We start from the raw sequence: 26631 nt of genomic DNA, 5'->3' as shown, positions 1-26631 counted from the left end.
GTAGGGCAGGGGCCATGTATTCTGTTTGTGTCCGTACAGCATCTAGCACATTGTTGGTGCCACCAATAACAAGGAATTAGTAATAATTAAAAGTATACTGGGTATGTTATGCATATTTAAGCTTTCAAGTAGCGTTATCTTACTGGGGACTTCATTTGAATGGAGCAGATCCACCCTGAACTGTTGGGACAGTATATGCAGACCAGCTACCTTCATCATTCCCTTTTTCTCTGACTAGCTTTAGTCTCCAAGGCCTGGTCTACACTAAGGGGGGGGGGGGGGTCGAACTAAGGTACGCAAGTTCAGCTACGCGAATAGCGTAGCTGAACTCGAACTACCTTAGTTCGAAGTACTCACCTGTCCAGACGCTGCGGGATCGAAGTCCGCGGTTCCCCCGTCGACTCCGCCACCGCCGTTCGCGGTGGTGGAGTTCCGGAGTCGACGGGAGTGCGTTCGGAGTTCGATATATCGCGTCTAGATTAGACGCGATGTATCGAACTCTGAGAAGTCGAACGCTAGCCGCCGACCCGGACGGGAAGTATAGATGTACCCCAATACTTACTTTAATAATGAAGAACTTGAGATGGCTTCCTTGGTTGAGTATCGTCACTATCAGGGTTATGACCTACCTCTTGGCCTCTTTCCACTACTAGGACATCTTGGAAATCTTCCTCTCTTTCCACCCTTGTCTTTAAACAAGTTGTTGCCTCAGCACAGATCTGACTCGTTCAGTGGTTTCTATTACTCTAGCCTCGATATTGCTAGTACCCTGAGAGAAAGATAATATAAAAGTCAATGACTCTAAAGCTTTATTATTATCCAATCTTATATTGATGAAACTTTTACCACTGACTTTATACAGTGCTGTCAAAGTCTTACACCTCTCTAGCCCTTTGAGCTGGATAGTGACACACATACACCTATTGCTGATTGTCTGCATTAAACTTATTTTCTGTTGAATTAGAGTTCAGACCTTGTGAAATAGCATTAGGCTAAAACTTGGGGGAACACATTGTCAGTTGAGAGAATCTCTTATTGATTTCTTCACAAGGATCGTGGCAGTCTCTATGGAATAAGTAATGCTGTTTCCATCAAACATACTATTAATTATAAAAAGGTAATTCCATCGTGTCACTTAAAAGACTGTATGTTTATCAAACTCTTAAAAATCCTTGCAATGTCTGTGAAGGGCTTTGAAGATATAAAAATTGCTAAGTATTATTCAGTAAACTTTCTACAGGGCCTGATGTTTCCATTGGAAGAATCAGGGCATGCACACTGTCTGGCATAATTTATTAATACTGGAAGGCAAATCACATGGTGTAGCCGTCAATATATTTCTCAAAGCTACTGTAGCTCAGTTACTCATTGGTCCATTTTATACCTTAGAAAATGTAAAAGATTAAGAGAAATGATAATAAAGGACATAGAACTAAGACACTGACTGGCAGAGAGAACACTAGGGTGTCCTGATTCTGTAGCACACAGCACCTATTTAAGTCAGTGATCATTTTGTGTGGTCTGCTGTAGGAATGGACCCTATCAAAATCCAGGATGATCATGAGGGTTTAATATAAAATGTTGCTGTTTACCATAAAGAATGCCCTGGAAATCAGTTAGCAAAACTGTTCTGCTAATTTGATAAAAGTTGAAATATTATTAAATTATTTGATATTTATAAGTAGGGACATCTCTCTTTCATTCGTACCCCCCACCCCCACCCCCCACACACCTGCTTCTGCTTCTTTTACCAAGGTATTTTCTGTGGCAAGGCTTTTAGTAATAAACACTGATGATCAAACCATAGACTAGAAAGCTACAGCATTATTCTCTTAGCCAGACTTTAATATCCTTGAGGTTATCTCATGTGGAAGACTCAGCTGGCATGGGCAACCCAGTTTCCATGGTGATCTATGTTCTGCTGTCTCTTTCTCCGTGTAGTCAGACAGTAGAAAATGGTACAGTTTCTTTTGAATAGATTAAAGGTGCCAATTTCATATTGGTTCAGAATTGTGTATTTGGAGGCTGACTCTCAGCATCAGAAGCCTGTTACAGAGAACTCTGTGCCATTTTATTAACATGGAATTAAGACTGTAACACCTTGTCTGTATCAGAAAATTCTTCTCCATGTAGCCTAGAGTGAAGCATGCCTATAGCACTTTTCTTGCTAAGTAATATTATACACCTCTACCCCGATATAATGCGGTCCAATATAACGCGAATTTGGATATAACGCGGTAAAGCAGCGCGCTGGGGGGTGGGGCTGCTTTACCTCGTTATATTGGAATTCATGTTACCGCAAGCGGTTCATCTGCGCCTGCCCGTTACTTGCTGCAGCCCTTCTCCCCCGCCACCCCCCCCCAGCTCACCTCTGGTCTGCCTCCTCCCACGAGCACACCGCAGCTCCGCTTCTCTGCCCTCCCAGGCTTGCCGCACCAATCAGCTGTTTGGCGCAGCAAACCTGGGAGGGAGGAGAAGCAGAGCTGTGGTGTGCTCATGGGAGGAGGCGGAGTGGAGGTGATCTGGGTTAGGGGGGCTGCAGCAAGTAAGGGCTAGGGCGCAGAGGAACCGCTCCCTGCTCCAGCTCATCTCCGCCTCCTCCCCTGAGCGCATCGCTGCCGCTCCGCTTCTCCCCCCCCCCTTCCAGTCTTGCTGGGCCAAACAGCTGATTGTCACGGCAAGCCTGGAAGGGAGGGAGAAGCGGAGCGGTGGGTGGTGCGCTCAGGGAGGAGGCGGAGGCAGAGTGGAGGTGAGCTAGGGCAGGGAGCGGTTCCTCTCCCTACCCCGATATAACGCGGTCTCACCTATAACACGGTGAGATTTTTTGGCTCCTGAGGACCGCGTTATATCGGGGTAGAGGTGTAAATGCTTTCCTCAGTGAAGCTCTGCCGTTCTCCCCTATATAGTCTGTCTCTTTTGTATGTATGAACATTTAAATGATTAAATGTTTACATCCAAACATCAATCCTCAAACTTGTAAAAACAAATTGAAAACATTTTTATTAATACTTTTATAAAACTTCCCCACATGCCGACCACTAGAGCCGATGTTGTGGGCCTGCACACTACCTAACCATATCAAAACTGTGTTTAAAATAAATGGATAATTTCCCCTCTATAAACACATGCTATTTCCAACAGATCTCCGAAGACAGACTCTAACAGTCTGGAAATGTCAGTTAAATCCTTCCAGCTTTTAACCTAGTTAAACCACATTGGTCTGTAGATCAAAGAAGATTGCTATGATGCAGTGTACCATAAGGACTGTTTGTTTTAAACCTACTGCTGATCAGGCTTTTTCTTAGAAATGAACCCCACTTTTTCCTCCATTATCTAAATGGAAGGTGTTTTTAAATGCAGAAAATGTATTCCTACAGTAGATAAATACTGAAGAAAAGTTAATAGGCTTAATATTTTTATTTAATCTGAATGAAAAAAATTGGCACATGCCTGCTTCGAGATCAGTCTTATCTTGACTAAGAGTTCCATCATCTGACTTTGGAATGTGGGCAAGTAACTCTTTAGTAAACCACTCCCTTTCCCAGATTAAATATTTATTCAAGTGCTGTTTGCCTCTCACCAGGTCACAGAAAGTGTCCTGTATGAGCTGCAGTATTCCACCCATGGGATAGAATAGGAAGATTGCACTGGAAGGCTCATCTAAAGGGCTCAATATCTCCTGACTTGACGAACTTTTAAAGTGGCACTTCTTCAGCCTTGGGCAGAGGGAGTGCCCATGGGACCTCTCGCCCCTGAACCAGGCATCATCTTTAATACACAGGTGTGGCCTGTGGAAACTACTTTTCTGAGCATGCAGCACTACAAATTGATTCAGAGATCATGCCTCCCAATTATTAAGAATGAGTAGGTGACATCTGCTCTATTTTATGCCAAGTGTGCGGTGCAGCCCTTACGCTTCTGGCAAGTTGCCAGTATAGCCTCTGCTGGAGCAAAATGTTGCTGCACCTGATCTAGGGGGAGATTTCAAAGGTATAAATAAATGACAAGTATCAGAGGGGTAGCCGTGTTAGTCTGGTTCTGTAGAAGCAGCAAAGAATCTTGTAGCACCTTATAGACTAACAGACGTTTTGCAGCATGAGCTTTCGTGGGTGAATACCCACTTCTTCGGATGCAAGCACTTATGACAGGCACTTAATTTCCACTGAAAGTCACTGTGTACTCATGTACACTAAAAGGTGCAGTACAGGGCTGCCCAGAGGGGGGGTGCAAGTGAGGCAATTTGCCCCAGGGCCCCCCATGGGAATATAGTATTGTATAGTATTGCAACTTTTTTTTATGGAAGGGGCCCCCGAAATTGCTTTGCCCCAGGCCCCCTGAATCCTCTGAGTGGCCCTGGTGCAGTAGTTATTGTGAACACCTTTATACTACTTTACAACACTTCTCTGATTAGTCAGCTATTTCAGGAATGGTTCAACTAGTAAGCAATTTAAATGTGAGGGGATGCTTTCTTCAGATTTTTTATTTCCAGTTCAGAATAATGTATTTTCATAATAGTTGATGTGGCTGCATACATTTCATAAGACTTTGGCCTAACTATATATTTGAAGAATAGAAAATACAGCTGGACAATGTGAAAAGCAATGTGATTTTATGGAAAATAGGTCTCCTCAAATTTGGGATTCTTTTTTGATAAGATCATGTTTGTTTGATTAAAAATAGAACTGGTTTAAAATTTTCAAACAAAACAGTTTTCCATCAGAAAATGTGGATTTGACGCGATCAAAATGTCCATAGGGAACCAGACAGGCTACTTCGCAGGTGGGCAGACTCACTAGCTGCCTGGCCAGACAGGCTGCCCCGCTGACACATAATATATTTTATAAAAGTAAAATCATTTTTACTTTTACATTATTTTATTATAAATTGTAATATAACAAAAGTTGCATTAATAAAAATCAGTTTGCCCTATAGATAGGAACAAAACTCTTTCAGCCTTATCAAAAGGAAATTAAATGAAGCATTTCAATTTTTCTGAAATATCAGAATTTTGTTCTGCAGGACATTTTGAAATTCTTATTTTTGGTCTGTGCCATAACAGAGTTTTGTGGGTTGTTGTTTTTTTTTAATTTTAGAATTTCCAGCAAAATGGAAATTCTGGGTTCTGGTCAGTTCTATGTAATGGTAATTGTGCTGACATAATATAATTTGCCTTCTGTAAGGCATTTGACTGAATCCTGCATGACATTCTGATTTTAAAAAGAGCAGAATACAAAATCATTATAGCATGCGTTAACTGGACTAACAACTGTTGATCTCAGAGTACTTTATAAAGGGGGAGTCGTCATTCACTGGGGAGCGGAGGAGTTTCTAGTAGGGTCCACCAGGTACAGTTGTTGGACCAGTTCTGATATATTTATCAATGTTTGGGAAAAAATGTAGTCATTGCTGATGAAAATTTGCAGATGATACAGACATTGGTGGAGTATTAATTGATTATAGGTAAGGCTTCGTTTTAGTCATGGGTATTTTTAGTGAAAGTCACGGACAGGTTACGGGCAGTAAACATATATACCCCTGACTAAAACTTGGGCAGAGTCTTCCTGGGGGCATCATGGGTGCTGTGGGAGGGCGACCCAGGACCCCCGCTGGTGTTGGTGGGGCGTGGGTGGCGGCACACGGCCTGGAACCCCCGCTGGTGCAGGGGAGGGGGTTGGCAGAGCTGGCAAGCTCCCTACCTGGCTCTACGCCCCCCCCCCCAGTGCCGCTCAGAGCCTGCCTCACCCTGTCCCCTGCCCTCTCCCACACCCAAACTCTGCTGCCGGGGGAGGGGAGGGTCTCCCAAGACTGCCCCAGCAGCCACTGGTGTGAATGGTGCAGGAGCTGCCTGGGGTACCCCTGAGCCATGCACACCGGCCGCTGCAGAAGTCAGTGAGGTCACGAAAAGTCACAGAATCCATGTGGTAACAACAAAGGAAAATGGGTAGTGGCTTTTAAAGCTGTAGCTTATGTTACTCAGCTAGAATTTATCACAGAGATACAGATGAGTATTTTACAAATAGTACAACTTTGCTATATTGTAGTCTTATTCCTAGTTGCATACAGTACTTGCTGGAATTGTCTAAGTCACAAATCGTTTGAATTAAGTCTAGTAGAAAATAAATTCTTGGTTGTTAAAAATATATTTATCTTGTTTGGTCTTTCAGAATTGAGCTTATATCTTGCTGAAGCTATTTTTTATTGGAAATGAAGACTTTAATGTCCTTTGTGAATAGGAACTAAAATTCAGTTTCTATGTAAGTCTTTCTCAGTAGATTAGAACAGCCATTATATTAATGATAAACATTTTACTTTACATTGATAGCCATTACTTGAAGATTCAGATGTTGTCCAGTTAGATAGGAATAAGGCTTTTGGTGCTGTGTGTGTTAACTTCACTATAAATCATGAGAAATCACTGATCTTTTGCTTGTTGATTTTGTATTGCAGTCTGCCAGGGTTTGGATCCCTGATCCAGAGGAAGTCTGGAAGTCAGCAGAACTTCTCAAAGATTATAAACAAGGAGATAAAATCATCCAGATTCGACTCGAAGAGGGAAAGGTAAGATTACATGTTGTTGTTAGGCCTATAGCCCTTAATATTGGCTGCAAGCCATTGTATATTAGTATGAAAGGTCAGTTTTTCAAAATGAGGCCATATTAACCTATGTGCAGTCATTTGGGCTCATAGTCTTTCAGACCTTGTACGTGACAGGAATTATATAATTGAAATGCATAACATTTATTCTCACTTGATTTTCTTACTCTCCACCTTTCCTATACTTCCCTCATATTTTTATTGTATCATTATCTTCTGCTAATTCTGTAACTAAAGTCATCATCTTGTTTGACATCCCAGTTAGCTGCTGTGGAGATGCTCTTACAAGAAGATAGGAAACATTCTATATATGGAAATGTTGATTTTTAGAAGCTCTTATCTTTCTATTAAGTATCAGATTAGGGTTCCTATAGTTAGGGCACTTGGAGCTAGGGATAGGGTTCCTATGGGTAGGACTTCCCGCCCTAGCATTAGGATTCCTAAGGGTAGGGAACTTGGAGCTAGGGTTAGGATTCCTATAGGTAGGGCTTCCTGCCCTAGGGTTGGGGTTCCTAAGGGTAGGGCACTTGGAGCTAGAGTTAGGGTTCCTATGGGTAGGGGTTCCCGCCCTAGTGTTAGGGTTCCTAAGGGTAGGGGACTTCGAGCTAGGTTTAGTGTTCCTAAGGGTAGGGCACTTGGAGCTAGGGTTAGGGTTCCTATGGGTAGGGCACTTGGAGCTAGGGTTAGGGTTCCCATGGGTAGAGCGCTTGGAGCTAGGGTTAGGGTTCCTATGGGTAGGGCACTTGGAGCTAGGGTTAGGGTTCCCATGGGTAGGGCACTTGGAGCTAGGGTTAGGGTTCCTATGGGTAGGGCACATGGAGCTAGGGTTAGGTTTCCTATGGGTATGGCATCCCACCCTAGGGTTAGGTTTCCTATCGGTAGGGCACTTGGAGCTAGGGTTAGGGTTCCTGTGGGTAGGGCTTCCCGCCCTAGGGTTCGGGTTCCTAAGGGTAGGGCACTTGGAGCTAGGGTTAGGGTTCCTATGGGTAGGGAACTTGGAGCTAGGGTTAGGGTTCCTATGGGTAGGGCTTCCCGCCGTAGGGTTAGGCTTCCTAACGGTACGGCACTTGGAGCTACGGTTAGAGTTTCTATGCATAGGTCTTCCCGCCCTAGGGTTAGAGTTCCTAAAGGTAGCGCATTGGGAACTAGGGTTCAGGTTCCTATGTGTAGGGCACTTGGAGCTAGGGTTAGGGTTCCTATGGGTATGGCATCCCGCCCTAGGGTTTGGGTTCCTAATGGTAGGGCACTTAGAGCTAGGGTTAGGGTTCCTATGGGTAGGGCACTTGGATCTAGGGTTAGGGTTCCTAAGGGTAAGACTTCCTGCCCTAAGGGTAGGGCACTTGGAGCTAGGGTTAGGGTTCCTGTAGGTAGGGCACTTGGAGCTAGGGTTAGGGTTCCGATGGGTAAGGCATTTGGAGCTAGGCTTAGGGTTCCTAAGGGTAGGGCACTTGGAGCTAGGGTTAGGGTTCCAGTGAGCAGGGATTCCCGCCCTAGGGTTAGGTTTCGTAAAAGTAGGGCACTTGGAGCTAGGGTTAGGATTCCTATGGGTAGGGCTTCCCGCTCTAGCGTTAGGGTTCCTAAGGGTATTTCACTTAGAGCTAGGTTTAGGGTTCCTATGCGTAGGGCAACCCGCTCTAGGGTTTGGGTTACTATGGGTAGGGTTTCCCACACTAGGGTTCTGGTTCCTATGGGTAGCGCTTCCCGCCCTAGGGTTAGGGTTTCTAAGGGTAGGGCACTTGGAGCTAGGGTTAGGGTTCCTATGGGTAGGGCACTTGGAGCTAGGCTTAGGGTTCCTGTAGGTAGGGCACTTGGAGCTAGAGTTAGGGTTCCTATGGGTAGGACTTCCCGCCCTAGGGTTAGGGTTCCGATGTGTAGGGCACTTAGAGCTAGGGTTAGGGTTCCTATGGGTAGGGCTTCCCGCCCTAGGGTTAGGGCTCCTATGGTTAGGGCACTTGGAGCTCAGGTTAGGGTTCCTCTAGGTAGGGCACTTGGAGCTAGGCTTAGGGTTCCTATGGGTAGGTCACTTGGTGCTAGGGATAGGCTTCCCAAGGTTAGGACTTCTTGCCCTAGGGTTAGGCTTCCTAAGGGTAGGGCACATGGAGCTAGGGTTAGGGTTCCTATGGGTAGGTCACTTGAAGCTAGGGTTAGGGTTCCTAAGGGTAGGGCAGTTGGAGCTAGGGTTAGGGTTCCTAAGGGTAAGACTTTCCGCCCTAGGGTTAGCATTCCTAAGGGTAGGGCACTTGGAGCTATTGTTAGGGTTCCTATGGTTAGGGCACTTGGAGCTAGGGTTAGGGTTCCTATGGGTAGGGCACTTGGAGCTAGGGTTAGGGTTCCTATGGGTAGGGCACTTGGAGCTAGGGTTAGGGTTCCTATAGATAGGGCACTTGTAGCTAGGGTCAGGGTTCCTATGGGTAGGGCTTCCCGCCCTAGGGTTTGGGTTCCTAATGGTAGGGCACTTGGAGCTAGGGTTTGGGTTCCTAATGGTAGGGCACTTTGAGCTAGGGTTAGGGTTCCTATGGGTAGGGCACTTGGATCTAGGGTTAGGGTTCCTAAGGGTAAGACTTCCCGCCCTAGGTGTAGCGTTCCTAACGGTAGGGCTCTCGGAGCTAGGGTTAGGCTTCCTGTAGGTAGGGCACTTGGAGCTAGGTTTAGGGTTCCTGTAGGTAGGGCACTTGGATCTAGGATTACGGTTCCTAAGGGTAGGGCACTTTGAGCTAGGGTTAGGGTTCCTATGGTTAGGGCACTTGGAGCTAGGGTTAGGGTTCCTGTAGGTAGGGCACTTGGAGCTAGAGTTAGGGTTCCTTTGGGTAGGACTTCCCGCCCTAGGGTTAGGGTTCCGATGTGTAGGGCACTTGGAGCTAGGGTTAGGGTTCCTAAGGGTAGGGCACTTGGAGCTAGGGTTAGGGTTCCTATGGTTAGGGCACTTGGAGCTAGGGTTAGGGTTCCTGTAGGTAGGGCACTTGGAGCTAGAGTTAGGGTTCCTATGGGTAGGACTTCCCGCCCTAGGGTTAGGGTTCCGATGTGTAGGGCACTTGGAACTAGGTTTAGGGTTCCTATGCGTAGGGCAACCTGCTCTAGGGTTTGGGTAACTATGGGTAGGGTTTCCCACACTAGGGTTCTGGTACCTATGGGTAGCGCTTCCCGCCCTAGGGTTAGGGTTCCTAAGGATAGGGCACTTGGAGCTAGGGTTAGGGTTCCTATGGTTAGGGCACTTGGAGCTAGGGTTAGGCTTCCTGTAGGTAGGGCACTTGGATATAGGATAACGGTTCCTAAGGGTAGGGCACTTGGAGCTAGGGTTAGGGTTCCTATGGGTAGGGCACTTGGAGCTAGGGTTAGGGTTCCTATGGGTAGGGCACTTGGAGCTAGGGTTAGGGTTCCTATAGTTAGGGCACTTGGAGCTAGGGTTAGGGTTCTTATGGTAGGGCTTCCCGCCTCAGGGTTAGGATTCCTATGTGTTTTGTGCACTTGTAGCTAGGGTTAGGGTTCGTATGGGTAGGGCTTCCCGCCCTAGGGTTAGGTTTCCTTAGGGTAGGTCTTGCCGCCCTAGGGTTAGGGTTCCTATGGGTAGGGCACTTGGAGCTAGGGTTAGGGTTCCTGTAGGTAGGGCACTTGGAGCCAGGGTTAGGGTTCCTGTGGTAGGGCTTCCCGCCTCAGGGTTAGGGTTCCTATGGGTAGGGCACTTGGAGCTAGGGTTAGGGTTCGTATGGTTAGGGCTTCCTGCCCTAGGGTTAGGGTTCCTAAGGGTAGGGCACATGGAGGTAGGGTTAGGGTTCCTATGGGTAGGGCACTTGGAGCTAGGGTTAGGGTTCCTATGGTGGGGTTCCCGCCTCAGGGTTAGGATTCCTATGGGTTGGACACTTGTAGCTAGGGTTAGGGTTTGTATGGGTAGGGCTTCCCGCCCTAGGGTTAGGGTTTCTCAGGGCAGGGTACTTGGATCTAGGGTTAGGGTTCAAGTGCCCTACCCATATGGAGCTAGGGTTTGGGTTCCTAAGGGTAAGACTTCCCGCCCTATGGTTAGCGTTCCTAAGGGTAGGGCACTTGGAGCTAGGGTTAGGGTTCCTGTAGGTAGGACACTTGGAGCTAGGGTTAGGGTTCCTATGGTAGGGCTTCCCGCCTCAGGGTTAGGATTCCTATGGGTTAGGCACTTGTAGCTAAGGTTAGGGTTCGTATGGGTATGGCATCCTGCCCTAGCGTTAGGGTTCGTAAGGGTAGTGCACTTGGAGCTAGGTTTAGGGTTCCTATGCGTAAGGCAACCTGCCCTAGGGTTAGGGTTCCTAAGGGTAGGGCACTTGGAGCTAGGGTTAGGGTTCCTAAGGGTAGGGCACTTGGAGCTAGGGTTAGGGATCCTATGGTAGGGCTTCCCGCCTCAGGGTTAGGATTCCTATGGGTAGGTCACTTGGAGCTAGGGTTAGGGTTCCTAAGGGTAGGACTTCGCGCCCCAAGGTTAGGGTTCCTAAGGGTAGTGCACTTGGAGGTAGGTTTAGGGTTCCTATGCATAGCGCAACCCGCCCTAGGGTTTGGGTTACTATGGGTAGGGTTTCCCACACTAGGGTTCTGGTTCCTATGGGTAGCGCTTCCCGGCCTAGGGTTAGGGTTCCTAAGGGTAGCGCACTGGGAACTAGGGTTCGGGTTCCTATGTGTAGGGCACTTGGACCTAGGGTTAGGGTTCCTATAGGTAGGGCCCTTGGAGCTATGGTTAGGGTTCCTATGGGTAGGGTACTTGGAGCTAGGGTTAGAGTTCCTATGGGTAGGGCTTCCCGCCCCAGGCTTAGGGTTCCTATGGGCAGGGCATTTGGAGCTAGGGTTAGGGTTCCTAAGGGTAAGACTTCCTCCCCTAGGGTTTGGGTTCCTATGGGTAGGGCACTTGGAGCTAGGGTTAGGGTTCCTATGGATAGGGCACTTGTAGCTAGGGTTAGGGTTCCTATAGTTAGGGCACTTGGAGCTAGCGTTAGGGTTCTTATGGTAGGGCTTCCCGCCTCAGAGTTAGGATTCCTATGGGTTGGGCACTTGTAGCTAGGGTTAGGGTTCCTATGGGTAGGGCACTTGGAGCTAGGGTTAGGGTTCCTGTGGGTAGGGCTTCCCGCCCTAGGTTAGGGTTCCTAAGGGTGGAGCACTTGAAATTTGGGTTAGGGTTCCTATGGGTAGGGCACCTGGCGCTAGGGTTAGGTTTCCTATGGGTAGCGCTTCCCGCCCTAGGGTTAGGGTTCCTCAGGGCAGGGTACTTGGATCTAGGGTTAGGGTTCCTATGGGTAGGGCACTTGGAGCTAGGGTTAGGGTTCCTACGGGTAGCACTTCCCGCCCTAGGGTTAGGGTTCCTAAGGGTATGGCATTTGGAGCTAGGGTTAGGGTTCCTATTGGTAGGGCACTTGGAGCTAGGGTTAGGGTTCCTATGGGTACAGCTTCCCACCCTAGGGTTAGGGTTCCTATGGGTAGGGCTTTCTGCCCTATGGTTAGGGTTCCTCAGGGCAGGGTACTTGGATTTAGGGTTAGGGTTCCTATGGGTAGGGCACTTTGAGCTAGGGTTAGGGTTCCTATGGGTAGGGCACTTGGAGCTAGGGTTAGCGTTCCTGTAGGTAGGGCACTTGGAGCTAGGGTTAGGGTTCCTATGGATAGGGCACTTGGAGCTAGGGTTAGGGTTCCTATGGGTAGGGCTTCTCGCCCTAGGGTTAGGGTTCCTAATGGTAGGGCACTGGGAGCTAGGGTTAGGGTTCCTATGGGTAGGGCTTTCCGCCCTATGGTTAGGGTTCCTCAGTGCAGGGTACTTGGATCTAGGGTTAGGGTTCCTATGGGTAGGGCACTTGGATCTAGGGTTCGGGTTCCTGTAGGTAGGGCACTTGGAGCTAGGGTTCGGGTTCCTGTGGTAGGGCTTCCCGCCTCAGGGTTAGGATTCCTATGTGTTGGGCACTTGTAGCTAGGGTTAGGGTTCCTATGGGTAGGGAACTTGGAGCTAGGGTTAGGGTTCCTATGGGTAGGGCTTCCCTCCCTAGGGTTAGGCTTCCTAACGGTACGGCACTTGGAGCTACGGTTAGAGTTTCTATGCATAGGTCTTCCCGCCCTAGGGTTAGAGTTCCTAAAGGTAGCGCATTGGGAACTAGGGTTCAGGTTCCTATGTGTAGGGCACTTGGAGCTAGGGTTAGGGTTCCTATGGGTATGGCATCCCGCCCTAGGGTTTGGGTTCCTAATGGTAGGGCACTTAGAGCTAGGGTTAGGGTTCCTATGGGTAGGGCACTTGGATCTAGGGTTAGGGTTCCTGTAGGTAGGGCACTTGGAGCTAGGGTTAGGGTTCCGATGGGTAAGGCATTTGGAGCTAGGGTTAGGGTTCCTAAGGGTAGGGCACTTGGAGCTAGGGTTAGGGATCCTATGGTAGGGCTTCCCGCCTCAGGGTTAGGATTCCTATGGGTAGGTCACTTGGAGCTAGGGTTAGGGTTCCTAAGGGTAGGACTTCGCGCCCCAAGGTTAGGGTTCCTAAGGGTAGTGCACTTGGAGGTAGGTTTAGGGTTCCTATGCATAGCGCAACCCGCCCTAGGGTTTGGGTTACTATGGGTAGGGTTTCCCACACTAGGGTTCTGGTTCCTATGGGTAGCGCTTCCCGGCCTAGGGTTAGGGTTCCTAAGGGTAGCGCACTGGGAACTAGGGTTCGGATTCCTATGTGTAGGGCACTTGGACCTAGGGTTAGGGTTCCTATAGGTAGGGCCCTTGGAGCTATGGTTAGGGTTCCTATGGGTAGGGTACTTGGAGCTAGGGTTAGAGTTCCTATGGGTAGGGCTTCCCGCCCCAGGCTTAGGGTTCCTATGGGCAGGGCATTTGGAGCTAGGGTTAGGGTTCCTAAGGGTAAGACTTCCTCCCCTAGGGTTTGGGTTCCTATGGGTAGGGCACTTGGAGCTAGGGTTAGGGTTCCTATGGATAGGGCACTTGTAGCTAGGGTTAGGGTTCCTATAGTTAGGGCACTTGGAGCTAGCGTTAGGGTTCTTATGGTAGGGCTTCCCGCCTCAGAGTTAGGATTCCTATGGGTTGGGCACTTGTAGCTAGGGTTAGGGTTTGTATGGGTAGGGCTTCCCTCCCTAGGGTTAGGGTTCCTATGGGTAGGGCACTTGGAGCTAGGGTTAGAGTTGCTATGGGTAGGTCACTTGGAGCTAGGGTTAGGGTTCCCATGGGTAGAGAACTTGGACCTAGGGTTAGGGTTCCTATGGGTAGGGCACTTGGAGCTAGGGTTAGGGTTCTTGTGGGTAGGGCTTCCCGCCCTAGGTTAGGGTTCCTAAGGGTGGAGCACTTGAAATTTGGGTTAGGGTTCCTATGGGTAGGGCACCTGGCGCTAGGGTTAGGTTTCCTATGGGTAGCGCTTCCCGCCCTAGGGTTAGGGTTCCTCAGGGCAGGGTACTTGGATCTAGGGTTAGGGTTCCTATGGGTAGGGCACTTGGAGCTAGGGTTAGGGTTCCTACGGGTAGCACTTCCCGCCCTAGGGTTAGGGTTCCTAAGGGTATGGCATTTGGAGCTAGGGTTAGGGTTCCTATTGGTAGGGCACTTGGAGCTAGGGTTAGGGTTCCTATGGGTACAGCTTCCCACCCTAGGGTTAGGGTTCCTATGGGTAGGGCTTTCTGCCCTATGGTTAGGGTTCCTCAGGGCAGGGTACTTGGATTTAGGGTTAGGGTTCCTATGGGTAGGGCACTTTGAGCTAGGGTTAGGGTTCCTATGGGTAGGGCACTTGGAGCTAGGGTTAGCGTTCCTGTAGGTAGGGCACTTGGAGCTAGGGTTAGGGTTCCTATGGATAGGGCACTTGGAGCTAGGGTTAGGGTTCCTATGGGTAGGGCTTCTCGCCCTAGGGTTAGGGTTCCTAATGGTAGGGCACTGGGAGCTAGGGTTAGGGTTCCTATGGGTAGGGCTTTCCGCCCTATGGTTAGGGTTCCTCAGTGCAGGGTACTTGGATCTAGGGTTAGGGTTCCTATGGGTAGGGCACTTGGAGCTAGGGTTAGGGTTCCTATGGGTAGGGCACTTGGATCTAGGGTTCGGGTTCCTGTAGGTAGGGCACTTGGAGCTAGGGTTCGGGTTCCTGTGGTAGGGCTTCCCGCCTCAGGGTTAGGATTCCTATGTGTTGGGCACTTGTAGCTAGGGTTAGGGTTCCTATGGGTAGGGAACTTGGAGCTAGGGTTAGGGTTCCTATGGGTAGGGCTTCCCTCCCTAGGGTTAGGCTTCCTAACGGTACGGCACTTGGAGCTACGGTTAGAGTTTCTATGCATAGGTCTTCCCGCCCTAGGGTTAGAGTTCCTAAAGGTAGCGCATTGGGAACTAGGGTTCAGGTTCCTATGTGTAGGGCACTTGGAGCTAGGGTTAGGGTTCCTATGGGTATGGCATCCCGCCCTAGGGTTTGGGTTCCTAATGGTAGGGCACTTAGAGCTAGGGTTAGGGTTCCTATGGGTAGGGCACTTGGATGTAGGGTTAGGGTTCCTAAGGGTAAGACTTCCTGCCCTAAGGGTAGGGCACTTGGAGCTAGGGTTAGGGTTCCTGTAGGTAGGGCACTTGGAGCTAGGGTTAGGGTTCCGATGGGTAAGGCATTTGGAGCTAGGCTTAGGGTTCCTAAGGGTAGGGCACTTGGAGCTAGGGTTAGGGTTCCAGTGAGCAGGGATTCCCGCCCTAGGGTTAGGTTTCGTAAAAGTAGGGCACTTGGAGCTAGGGTTAGGATTCCTATGGGTAGGGCTTCCCGCTCTAGCGTTAGGGTTCCTAAGGGTATTTCACTTAGAGCTAGGTTTAGGGTTCCTATGCGTAGGGCAACCCGCTCTAGGGTTTGGGTTACTATGGGTAGGGTTTCCCACACTAGGGTTCTGGTTCCTATGGGTAGCGCTTCCCGCCCTAGGGTTAGGGTTTCTAAGGGTAGGGCACTTGGAGCTGGGGTTAGGGTTCCTATGGGTAGGGCACTTGGAGCTAGGCTTAGGGTTCCTGTAGGTAGGGCACTTGGAGCTAGAGTTAGGGTTCCTATGGGTAGGACTTCCCGCCCTAGGGTTAGGGTTCCGATGTGTAGGGCACTTAGAGCTAGGGTTAGGGTTCCTATGGGTAGGGCTTCCCGCCCTAGGGTTAGGGCTCCTATGGTTAGGGCACTTGGAGCTCAGGTTAGGGTTCCTCTAGGTAGGGCACTTGGAGCTAGGCTTAGGGTTCCTATGGGTAGGTCACTTGGTGCTAGGGATAGGCTTCCCAAGGTTAGGACTTCTTGCCCCAGGTTTAGGGTTCCTAAGGGTAGGGCACATGGAGCTAGGGTTAGGGTTCCTATGGGTAGGGCTTCCTGCCCTAGGGTTAGGGTTCCTAATGGTAGGGCACTTGGAGCTAGGGTTAGGGTTCCTATGGGTAGGTCACTTGAAGCTAGGGTTAGGGTTCCTAAGGGTAGGGCAGTTGGAGCTAGGGTTAGGGTTCCTAAGGGTAAGACTTCCCGCCCTAGGGTTAGCATTCCTAAGGGTAGGGCACTTGGAGCTATTGTTAGGGTTCCTATGGGTAGGGCACTTGGAGCTAGGGTTAGGGTTCCTATGGGTAGGGCACTTGGAGCTAGGGTTAGGGTTCCTATGGGTAGGGCACTTGGAGCTAGGGTTAGGGTTCCTATGGGTAGGGCACTTGGAGCTAGGGTTAGGGTTCCTATAGATAGGGCACTTGTAGCTAGGGTCAGGGTTCCTATGGGTAGGGCTTCCCGCCCTAGGGTTTGGGTTCCTAATGGTAGGGCACTTGGAGCTAGGGTTTGGGTTCCTAATGGTAGGGCAATTTGAGCTAGGGTTAGGGTTCCTATGGGTAGGGCACTTGGATCTAGGGTTAGGGTTCCTAAGGGTAAGACTTCCCGCCCTAGGTGTAGCGTTCCTAATGGTAGGGCTCTCTGAGCTAGGGTTAGGCTTCCTGTAGGTAGGGCACTTGGAGCTAGGTTTAGGGTTCCTGTAGGTAGGGCACTTGGATCTAGGATTACAGTTCCTAAGGGTAGGGCACTTCGAGCTAGGGTTAGGGTTCCTATGGTTAGGGCACTTGGAGCTAGGGTTAGGGTTCCTGTAGGTAGGGCACTTGGAGCTAGAGTTAGGGTTCCTTTGGGTAGGACTTCCCGCCCTAGGGTTAGGGTTCCGATGTGTAGGGCACTTGGAGCTAAGGTTAGGGTTCCTAAGGGTAGGGCACTTGGAGCTAGGGTTAGGGTTCCTGTAGGTAGGGCACTTGGAGCTAGAGTTAGGGTTCCTATGGGTAGGACTTCCTGCCCTAGGGTTAGGGTTCCGATGTGTAGGGCACTTGGAACTAGGTTTAGGGTTCCTATGCATAGGGCAACCTGCTCTAGGGTTTGGGTAACTATGGGTAGGGTTTCCCACACTAGGGTTCTGGTTCCTATGGGTAGCGCTTCCCGCCCTAGGGTTAGGGTTCCTAAGGATAGGGCACTTGGAGCTAGGGTTAGGGTTCCTATGGTTAGGGCACTTGGAGCTAGGGTTAGGGTTCCTGTAGGTAGGGCACTTGGATCTAGGATAACGGTTCCTAAGGGTAGGGCACTTGGAGCTAGGGTTAGGGTTCCTATGGGTAGGGCACTTGGAGCTAGGGTTAGGGTTCCTATGGGTAGGGCACTTGGAGCTAGGGTTAGGGTTCCTATAGTTAGGGCACTTGGAGCTAGGGTTAGGGTTCTTATGGTAGGGCTTCCCGCCTCAGGGTTGGGATTCCTATGTGTTTTGTGCACTTGTAGCTAGGGTTAGGGTTCGTATGGGTAGGGCTTCCCGCCCTAGGGTTAGGTTTCCTTAGGGTAGGTCTTGCCGCCCTAGGGTTAGGGTTCCTGTGGGTAGGGCACTTGGAGCTAGGGTTAGGGTTCCTGTAGGTAGGGCACTTGGAGCCAGGGTTAGGGTTCCTGTGGTAGCGCTTCCCGCCTCAGGGTTAGGGTTCCTATGGGTAGGGCACTTGGAGCTAGGGTTAGGGTTCGTATGGTTAGGGCTTCCTGCCCTAGGGTTAGGGTTCCTAAGGGTAGGGCACATGGAGGTAGGGTTAGGGTTCCTATGGGTAGGGCACTTGGAGCTAGGGTTAGGGTTCCTGTAGGTAGGACACTTGGAGCTAGGGTTAGGGTTCCTATGGTAGGGCTTCCCGCCTCAGGGTTAGGATTCCTATGGGTTAGTCACTTGTAGCTAAGGTTAGGGTTCGTATGGGTATGGCATCCTGCCCTAGCGTTAGGGTTCGTAAGGGTATGGCATCCTGCCCTAGCGTTAGGGTTCGTAAGGGTAGTGCACTTGGAGCTAGGTTTAGGGTTCCTATGCGTAAGGCAACCTGCCCTAGGGTTAGGGTTCCTAAGGGTAGGGCACTTGGAGCTAGGGTTAGGGTTCCTAAGGGTAGGGCACTTGGAGCTAGGGTTAGGGATCCTATGGTAGGGCTTCCCGCCTCAGGGTTAGGATTCCTATGTGTTGGGCACTTGTAGCTAGGGTTAGGGTTCCTATGGGTAGGACTTCCCGCCCTTGGGTTAGGGTTCCTAAGGGTAGGGCATTTGGAGCTAGGGTTAGGGTTCCTATGGGTAGCGCTTCCCGCCCTAGGGTTAGGGTTTCTCAGGGTAGGGCACTTGGAGCTAGGGTTAGGGTTGCTATGGGTAGGGCACTTGGAGCTAGGGTTAGTGTTCCTATGGGTAGGGCACTTGGAGCTAGGGTTAGGGTTCCTGTAGGTAGGGCATTTGGAGCTAGGCTTAGGGTTCCTATGGGTAGGTCACTTGGAGCTAGGGTTAGGGTTCCTAAGGGTAGGACTTCGCGCCCCAAGGTTAGGGTTCCTAAGGGTAGTGCACTTGGAGGTAGGTTTAGGGTTCCTATGCATAGCGCAACCCGCCCTAGGGTTTGGGTTACTATGGGTAGGGTTTCCCACACTAGGGTTCTGGTTCCTATGGGTAGCGCTTCCCGGCCTAGGGTTAGGGTTCCTAAGGGTAGCGCACTGGGAACTAGGGTTCGGGTTCCTATGTGTAGGGCACTTGGACCTAGGGTTAGGGTTCCTATAGGTAGGGCCCTTGGAGCTATGGTTAGGGTTCCTATGGGTAGGGTACTTGGAGCTAGGGTTTGGGTTCCTATGGGTAGGACTTCCCGCCCTAGGGTTAGGATTCCTATGGGTAGGGCACTTGGAGGTAGGGTTATGGTTCCTATGGGTAAGGCTTTCCGCCCTGGGGTTAGGGTTCCTCAGGGCAGGGTACTTGGATGTAGGGTTAGGGTTCATATGGGTAGGGCACTTTGAGCTAGGGTTAGGGTTCCTAAGGGTAAGACTTCCCGCCCTAGGGTTCGGCTTCCTATGGATAGGGCACTTGGAGCTAGGGTTAGGGTTCCTATGGATAGGGTACTTGGAGCTAGGGTTAGAGTTCCTATGGGTAGGGCTTCCCGCCCCAGGGTTAGGGTTCCTATGGGCAGGGCATTTGGAGCTAGGGTTAGGGTTCCTAAGGGTAAGACTTCCTCCCCTAGGGTTTGGGTTCCTATGGGTAGGGCACTTGGAGCTAGGGTTAGGGTTCCTATGGATAGGGCACTTGTAGCTAGGGTTAGGGTTCCTATAGTTAGGGCACTTGGAGCTAGGGTTAGGGTTCTTATGGTAGGGCTTCCCGCCTCAGAGTTAGGATTCCTATGGGTTGGGCACTTGTAGCTAGGGTTAGGGTTTGTATGGGTAGGGCTTCCCTCCCTAGGGTTAGGGTTCCTATGGGTAGGGCACTTGGAGCTAGGGTTAGAGTTGCTATGGGTAGGTCACTTGGAGCTAGGGTTAGGGTTCCTATGGGTAGGGCACTTGGAGCTAGGGTTAGGGTTCCTGTGGGTAGGGCTTCCCGCCCTAGGTTAGGGTTCCTAAGGGTGGAGCACTTGAAATTTGGGTTAGGGTTCCTATGGGTAGGGCACCTGGCGCTAGGGTTAGGTTTCCTATGGGTAGGGCTTTCTGCCCTATGGTTAGGGTTCCTCAGGGCAGGGTACTTGGATTTAGGGTTAGGGTTCCTATGGGTAGGGCACTTTGAGCTAGGGTTAGGGTTCCTATGGGTAGGGCACTTGGAGCTAGGGTTAGCGTTCCTGTAGGTAGGGCACTTGGAGCTAGGGTTAGGGTTCCTATGGGTAGGGCTTCCCGCCCTAGGGTTAGGGTTCCTAATGGTAGGGCACTGGGAGCTAGGGTTAGGGTTCCTATGGGTAGGGCTTTCCGCCCTATGGTTAGGGTTCCTCAGTGCAGGGTACTTGGATCTAGGGTTAGGGTTCCTATGGGTAGGGCACTTGGATCTAGGGTTCGGGTTCCTGTAGGTAGGGCACTTGGAGCTAGGGTTCGGGTTCTTGTGGTAGGGCTTCCCGCCTCAGGGTTAGGATTCCTATGTGTTGGGCACTTGTAGCTAGGGTTAGGGTTCGTATGGGTAGGGCTTCCCGCCCTAGGGTTAGGGTTCGTATGGGTAAGGCACTTGGAGCTAGGGTTAGGGTTCCTATGGGTAGGATACTTGGAGCTAGGGTTAGGGATCCTATGGTAGGGCTTCCCACCTCAGGGTTAGGATTCCTATGTGTTGGGCACTTGTAGCTAGGGTTAGGGTTCGTATGGGTAGGGCTTCCCGCCCTAGGGTTAGGGTTCCTATGGGTAGGGCACTTGGAGCTAGGGTTAGGGTTCCTATGGGTAGGACTTCCCGCCCTTGCGTTAGGGTGCCTGTAGGTAGGGCACTTGGAGCTAGGCTTAGGCTTCCTATGGGTAGGTCACTTGGAGCTAGGGTTAGGGTTCCTAAGGTTAGGACTTCCTGCCCCAGGGTTAGGGTTCCGAAGGGTAGGGCACTTGGAGCTAGTGTTAGGCTTCCTGTAGGTAGGGCACTTGGAGCTAGGGTTAGGGTTCCGATGGGTAGGGCATTTGGAGCTAGGCTTAGGGTTCCTGTAGTTAGGGCACTTGGAGCTAGGCTTAGGGTTCCGATGGGTGGGGCATTTGGAGCTAGGCTTAGGGTTCCTGTAGGTAGGGCACTTGGAGCTAGGGTTAGGATTCCTATGGGTAGGGCAACCCGCTCTAGGGTTTGGGTTACTATGGGTAGGGTTTCCCACACTAGGGTTAGGGTTCCTGTGGGTAGGACTTCCCGCCCTAGGGTTAGGGTTCCTAAGGGTAGGGAACTTGGAGCTAGGCTTAGGGTTCCTATGGGTAGGGCACTTGGAGCTAGGGATAGGCTTCCCAAGGGTAGGACTTCCCGCCCGAGGTTTAGGGTTTCTATGGGTAGGGCACTTGTCGCTACGGTTAGGGTTCCTGTAGGTAGGGCACTTGGAGCTAGGCTTAGGGTTCCTATGGGTCGGGCTTTCCGCCCTGGGGTTAGGGTTCCTCAGGGCAGGGTTCTTGGATCTAGGGTTAGGCTTCATATCGGTAGGGCACTTGGAGCTAGGGTTAGGGTTCCTAAGGTTAAGACTTCCTTCCCTAGGGTTAGCGTTCCTAAGGGTAGGGCACTTGGAGCTATTTTTAGGGTTCCTATGGTTAGGGCACTTGGAGCTAGGGTTAGGGTTCCTGTAGTTAAGGCACTTGGAGCTAGGGTTAGGGTTCTTATGGTAGGGCTTCCCGCCTCAGGGATAGGGTTCCTATGGGTAGGGCACTTGGAGCTAGGGTTAGGGTTCCCATTGGTAGGACTTCCCACCCTAGGGTTAGGGTTCCTATGGGTAGGGCACTTGGAGCTAAGGTTAGGGTTCCTAAGGGTAGGGCACTTAGAGCTAGGGTTAGGGTTCCGGTGGGTAGGGCACTTGGAGCTAGGGTTAGGGTTCCCATTGGTAGGACTTCCCGCCCCAGGGTTAGGTTCCTAAGGGTAGTGGACTTGGAGCTAGGTTTAGGGTTCCTATGGGTAGGGCAAGCCACCCTAGGGTTTGGGTTGCTATTGGTAGGGTTTTCCGCACTAGGGTTCTGATTCCTATGGGTAGGGCACTTGGAGGTACAGTGAGGTTTTCTATGGGTAGGGCACTTGGAGCTAGATTTAGGGTTTCTATGGGTAGGGCTTACAATCCTACCCTATGGGTTAGGGTTCCTAAGGTTAGGGTTCCTAAGGGTAGGGCACTTGGAGCTTGGGTTAGGGTTCCTATAGGTAGAGCACTTTGAGCTAGGGTTAGGGTTCTTATGGGTAGGGTTTCCTGCGCTATGGTTCTGGTTCCTGTGGGTAGGCCAGCCCGCCTTAGGTTTAGGGTTCCTATGGTTAAGGCACTTGGAGCTAGGGTTAGGGTTCCTATGGGTAGGGTACCCTGCCCTAGGGTTAGGGTTATTATGGGTAGGGCGCCCCGCCCTATTGTTAGGATTCCTATGGGTAGGGCTTCCCACCCTGGGTTGAGGGTTCCGAAGGGTAGGGCACTTGGAGGTAGGGTTAGGCTTCCTAAGGGTAGGGCACTTGGAGCAAGGTTTAGGTTTCCTAAGGGTAGGGCACTTGGAGCAAGGGTTACGGTTCCTAAGAGTAGGGCATTTGGAGCTAGGGTTACGGTTCCTAAGAGTAGGGCACTTGGAGCTAGGGTTTGGGTTCCTAAGGGTAGGACACTTTGAGCTAGGGTTAGAGACGAGGCTGAGGGAAGTGGGATTTTTTAGTCTGCAGAAGAGAAGAATGAGGATGGATTTGATAGCTGCTTTCAACTGCCTGAAAAGGGGTTCTAAAGAGGATGGATCTAGACTGTTCTCAGTGGTACCAGATTACAGAACAAGGACTAATGGTCTCAAGTTGAAGTGGGGGAGGTTTAGGTTGGATATTAGGGAAAACTTTTTCACTAGGAGGGTGGTGAAGCACTGGAATGGGTTACCTCGGGAGGTGATGGAATCTCCTTCCTTAGAGGTTTTTAAGGTTAGGCTTGACAAAGCCCTGGCTGGGATGATTTAGTTTGGAATTGGTCCTGCTTTGAGCAGGGGGTTGGACTAGATACCTCCTGAGGTCCCTTCCAACCCTGATATTCTGTGATTCTATGATTACTTAAGGAAAATGGTTGGTGAGACTGAGTGGTTGGATAAGTCAAAGATGGAACATTTTAAAATACTTCTTTTTCATGTCCTATGTTTGTATTTAATTTTCAGGAAATAGAATATTGCCTTGATCCTAAGACCAAGGAACTGCCTCCTTTACGAAACCCTGACATACTTGTTGGTGAAAATGATCTCACAGCACTCAGTTATCTCCATGAACCTGCTGTTCTACACAACCTCAAAGTTCGCTTTATTGATTCAAAACTCATTTATACCTATTGCGGTAAGTACATAACCATTTTCCTTTATTCTATTGCAAGGGACCAAAAAAAAAAATTGCAATGGGTAGGGAAAAAGAAGGGTTGGTTATTGATAGGTCTCTGATTTTAAATAAAGTTTTGTTTTCATTAATCATGAGGCACTTTGGGGGATCCTTTACATCAGGTAGGCCCAAATCAACTAGGCCTGCTAGTATGAAAATTCAGAGTACATCTGCGTCATTTTTATGTGCTTCTAGCTTCCCAAAGGGCTCTGTTTAGAGTGCTCACTTTGAGGTCATGGGGATTCTTCAATGAACATTGTGCCCATGACACGTGCTTACCTGAGTATGTATTAGCTGGAGGAGAGCTTTGAAAAATGTAGCTGTATCTTTGGAAATGTGTCGGGCTAAGTTTATAATGCCCTTTGTTTGCTGGACTGACTCTTTCTCAGCTTTGGCTAACTTGGTCCTGTGCTTGCATTGAGGATTCCTATTACCTTTCCTTCGTTCCATTTTCATTCAGTGGAACTGCAGGAATGAGGTTACAGCAACGACAGTGTGTGTGTGTGCCAGTGTTTGTGTGTTCACATCTGTGACCTTTGTTAGTGGCAAAGAACATTTAACTCCTAGCAGTGTAGATTGGTGATCACACAAAATCTGAAAGCATAACTGGCCATAATTAAGGCTAAGATTTTTTCACGGTTAGTTTTAGTAAAAGTCATGAACAGGTCATGGGCAATAAACAAAAATTCACGGAGCTGTGTCTTGCCCATTGCTTTACTAAAAATAACTGGGGCAGGGTTAGGTAGCGGGGAGGAATGGAGTCCCATGGGGCAGGGGGGGACGACATGCCAAGGGGGCACAGCCCCAACTCCAGTTGCTGCAGCGGGGGTCGCAGCAATGGGGGACACACAGTGCTTCCTCCAGAGCTGGCCTGACTGCAGCCCCCACCAAGCCTCAGTCGCAGGGACTGGGGTGGCACATGGCCCTGGGAAACTGCAAGGGGGGCGCGCAGCCGCAGCCTCCGGCGAAGGCCAAGCCCAGGACGCCGCACAGCCCCTGTCAAGCCTAGGACACCGAGGGGTTGGGGTGCATGGCCCTGGCTGCAGCCCCCATGGGACTGGGGCAGCAGGGTCCTGATTTCAGCCAGCCCCAGTTGCAGGGCAAGGGTGCACAGTCCCGTCTCCTCCTCCTGAAGCCCTAGGAGTCTCGGAATCTGTGACTGCCATGATCTCCGTGACTCAATCGTAGCCTTAGCCAGAATTGGTTCAATCAACCAAGAGTGGAACCGTTTACTATGATGACGACTTCATCATAATTGCAGTTGAGTGATAAATTTTAAAGGAGCCTTGTGAAGTAGTTTAGGCCCAAAATTTAGATTTTATGCAGTGGGTTTTTAATTCCAAATCCTGGTGTTTATTGGAAATATGTTGCTAACTCTTAATATAACATTTCAGTTAAAACAATTTCAGGTTCATTTTTAGGTATTCCCCTGTATTTTGTTTTTTGAACATCATGCTAGTGCATGAGAAACAGGAAGTTAAACGAGCTGCCCTGCTTAGACGGGTGAGTAACACATAAAAAGGGAATGGCAGAATTGGTGAGAAGTTAACCAGGTGATGAAAATTCCTGTTAATAGTTGCTGTTAGTAATACAGATCAGGGATTTTTCTCCCAAAATATGTGCCAGATTTTCCTGTCATGTAAATCAGTCTGGCTCCATTGTAGTCAGTGTAGTTAGGTCAGTTAATGCCAGGTGTGAATTTGTACCATGATTTTTACCCATACTGATTCCCTTTTCATTTTTTTGTGGACTAGCTCGAGTCCATTTCTCTAAGCACAGCCCCACTGTGCTTTGTGCACAATTCCCAGAGCACAGCTCGCCATCGTGAATTACCATTGCTTGAGCCTGCTGCTTGCAGCTGGGTTTTGTCATTTGATCGCACTTTGCACTGCTTTACTATGAATTAGGCTGCGCTGTCATGGAGGGAATCTTGTCAACAGTGCAAGGGAGTCTTTGACTGACACCAGCAAATCTTACTGTGGTAGCTGGTAGCTGTTTTGAAGGCATTTGTGACTCCCTTGATGCAGTGCCAGTTGAAGACCTTGCTCTGTTCCTCTCTTGGTGCAGAACAGCCACACTTTGAATTTTGATTGTAATTCCTAATGTTAGTTTCTCACTGTGTCTGTTTCTGCTGTCGCTCCAGCCATGGTATCAGGAGTGGTAGGATTAATGTAGACCTGCAGCCAGGATTTTAGTAATGCAGAGCACAGGTATTGATACCCTGGTGCCCTGTCTACACTAATTTGCTACCACCGATGGAACCACACCCAAGGAGGGCGACGGACATTTTTTGAAAAAAAAAAAGTTTAGTGGAGATAAAACTTAATTTCTTGATCTTTCAAACACTTAGCAGCAGGTACTGGTTTCAGTGGGACGATGCCCACTAGTAAGTGTTCTCACGATCAGGCTTTAAATTCCCTTGAATCTTACTGACTGTTTTGTGTTTGGGTTGTTCGCAACCCTCTATTGTGTTTGGGACCCATTTAGAAGCTTTAAAAAGGAATTTATTTTTATGCCAGTTTTGTTTTTTACACTTGGCAAACATGCTGCTTTACTGGTTTTCCTAGTACAGTCAGTTGAAGCAGCACACCAGGCCTCTGGTAATTTGCCCTAATGTCTGGAAGACGTGTGGAAAATCGCTAAATTTGGCAAACCATTAAAGGGCATAAAATGTTTTACTAAAAGGCAAGTTTGCTGAAGTTTGAAGAAGCTCTTCAGCTTTTAAAAAAAAAAAGGTCTCAGCTGATGAGGATTGTGCAGTTTGCATATTAGGTTTATTAGAAGCATGTTGATCCAGGGTCTTTAGAAATCTTTGGGTTTCCAAGTGATCAAAGTGCAAACAGATGAGGTTTGATATGATAATTTTTGATATTACAGGACACCCAGAGCTGCTGTCCAAGCTGCTATCGAGTCACTCTTTCGCCTTTACTCCATCACCATGGAATATTCTACATTATGGGAAATGATGGCACACACATAGTGTTTTAGGGCTTGTCTACACTTACAGAGCTGTAGTGTAATGAAGAGGCTGCTTTCGCCAACTGGAGAGCTTCTCCCATTGGTGTTAGGTACTCCACCTCCTTGAGAGGCACTAGATAACATTGACAGAAATCCTCTCATCGACATAGCACTGTTTACACAGGGAGTTATGTCAGTATAATAGGTGCCTACATCCCTGAGTGACATAAGTTTGTACTGTAGACCAGGACTTAGTGTAATAACAAAAAAAAAAAAAAAGAGGGGGGATGGGATGGGGTGGGCACTTGTTCTCTTGGTGAAATTCTTAGGAACACAGTAGTATATCAAATGGGGACTAGCACAGTTACAGGGGTAACAGCTTCATCTTTGACCCCTCTCTGGTCTCTGAGTGCACCCCCTCAAATATTTGGCCTTTTGCCCTTACCTTTGCTGGCGTGGAATCCTGCAAATGTCCCACTTTTAGCCAGGGCCCTGGGACACAGCACCCTATGTTTCAACTGATCACTCAGCCAACCTGATGGGGGTTGTCACCTGCAAGTCTTCACTTTGGGATTGATATAGATGACCAGACAGCTTCTCCAAACAAAGCATTGTTTATGTCAGCGGTTCTCAACCAAGGGTATGTGTACTCCTGGGGGTACGCAGAGGTCTTCCAGCCAGTACCTCAACTCTTCTAGATATTTGCCTAGTTTTACAACAGGCAACATAAAAAGCACTAGCGAAGTCAGTAAAATCTAAAATTTCATACAGACAGTGACTTGTTTATACTGCTCTGTCTATTATATATTGATATGCAAGTATAATATTTATATTCCAATTGATTTATTTTATAATTATCTGGTATAAATGAGAAAGGAAGCAATGTTTCAGTAATAGTGTGGCTG

The 26631-nt window shown here is 49.3% G+C and overlaps 1 protein-coding gene across 3 annotated transcripts in view; it reads left to right on the top strand.

Annotated features, from left to right (window-relative positions):
* The window catches only part of MYO5A (myosin VA), a 191132-nt gene that overhangs the window by 49645 nt on the left and 114856 nt on the right, over positions 1-26631 (top strand). For all 3 annotated transcript variants that reach the window (XM_039492800.1, XM_039492799.1, XM_039492798.1), the window contains exons 2-3: positions 6448-6558; positions 22558-22729. In XM_039492800.1, coding sequence (XP_039348734.1) covers positions 6448-6558; positions 22558-22729 — 283 coding nt within the window. The remainder of the gene's footprint in view (positions 1-6447; positions 6559-22557; positions 22730-26631) is intronic.

The sequence above is a fragment of the Mauremys reevesii genome, linkage group 10 (assembly GCF_016161935.1).
Source record: "Mauremys reevesii isolate NIE-2019 linkage group 10, ASM1616193v1, whole genome shotgun sequence".
NCBI classification, from domain to species: Eukaryota; Metazoa; Chordata; order Testudines; family Geoemydidae; genus Mauremys; species Mauremys reevesii.
This window is presented reverse-complemented; position numbering and strand designations above follow the sequence as displayed.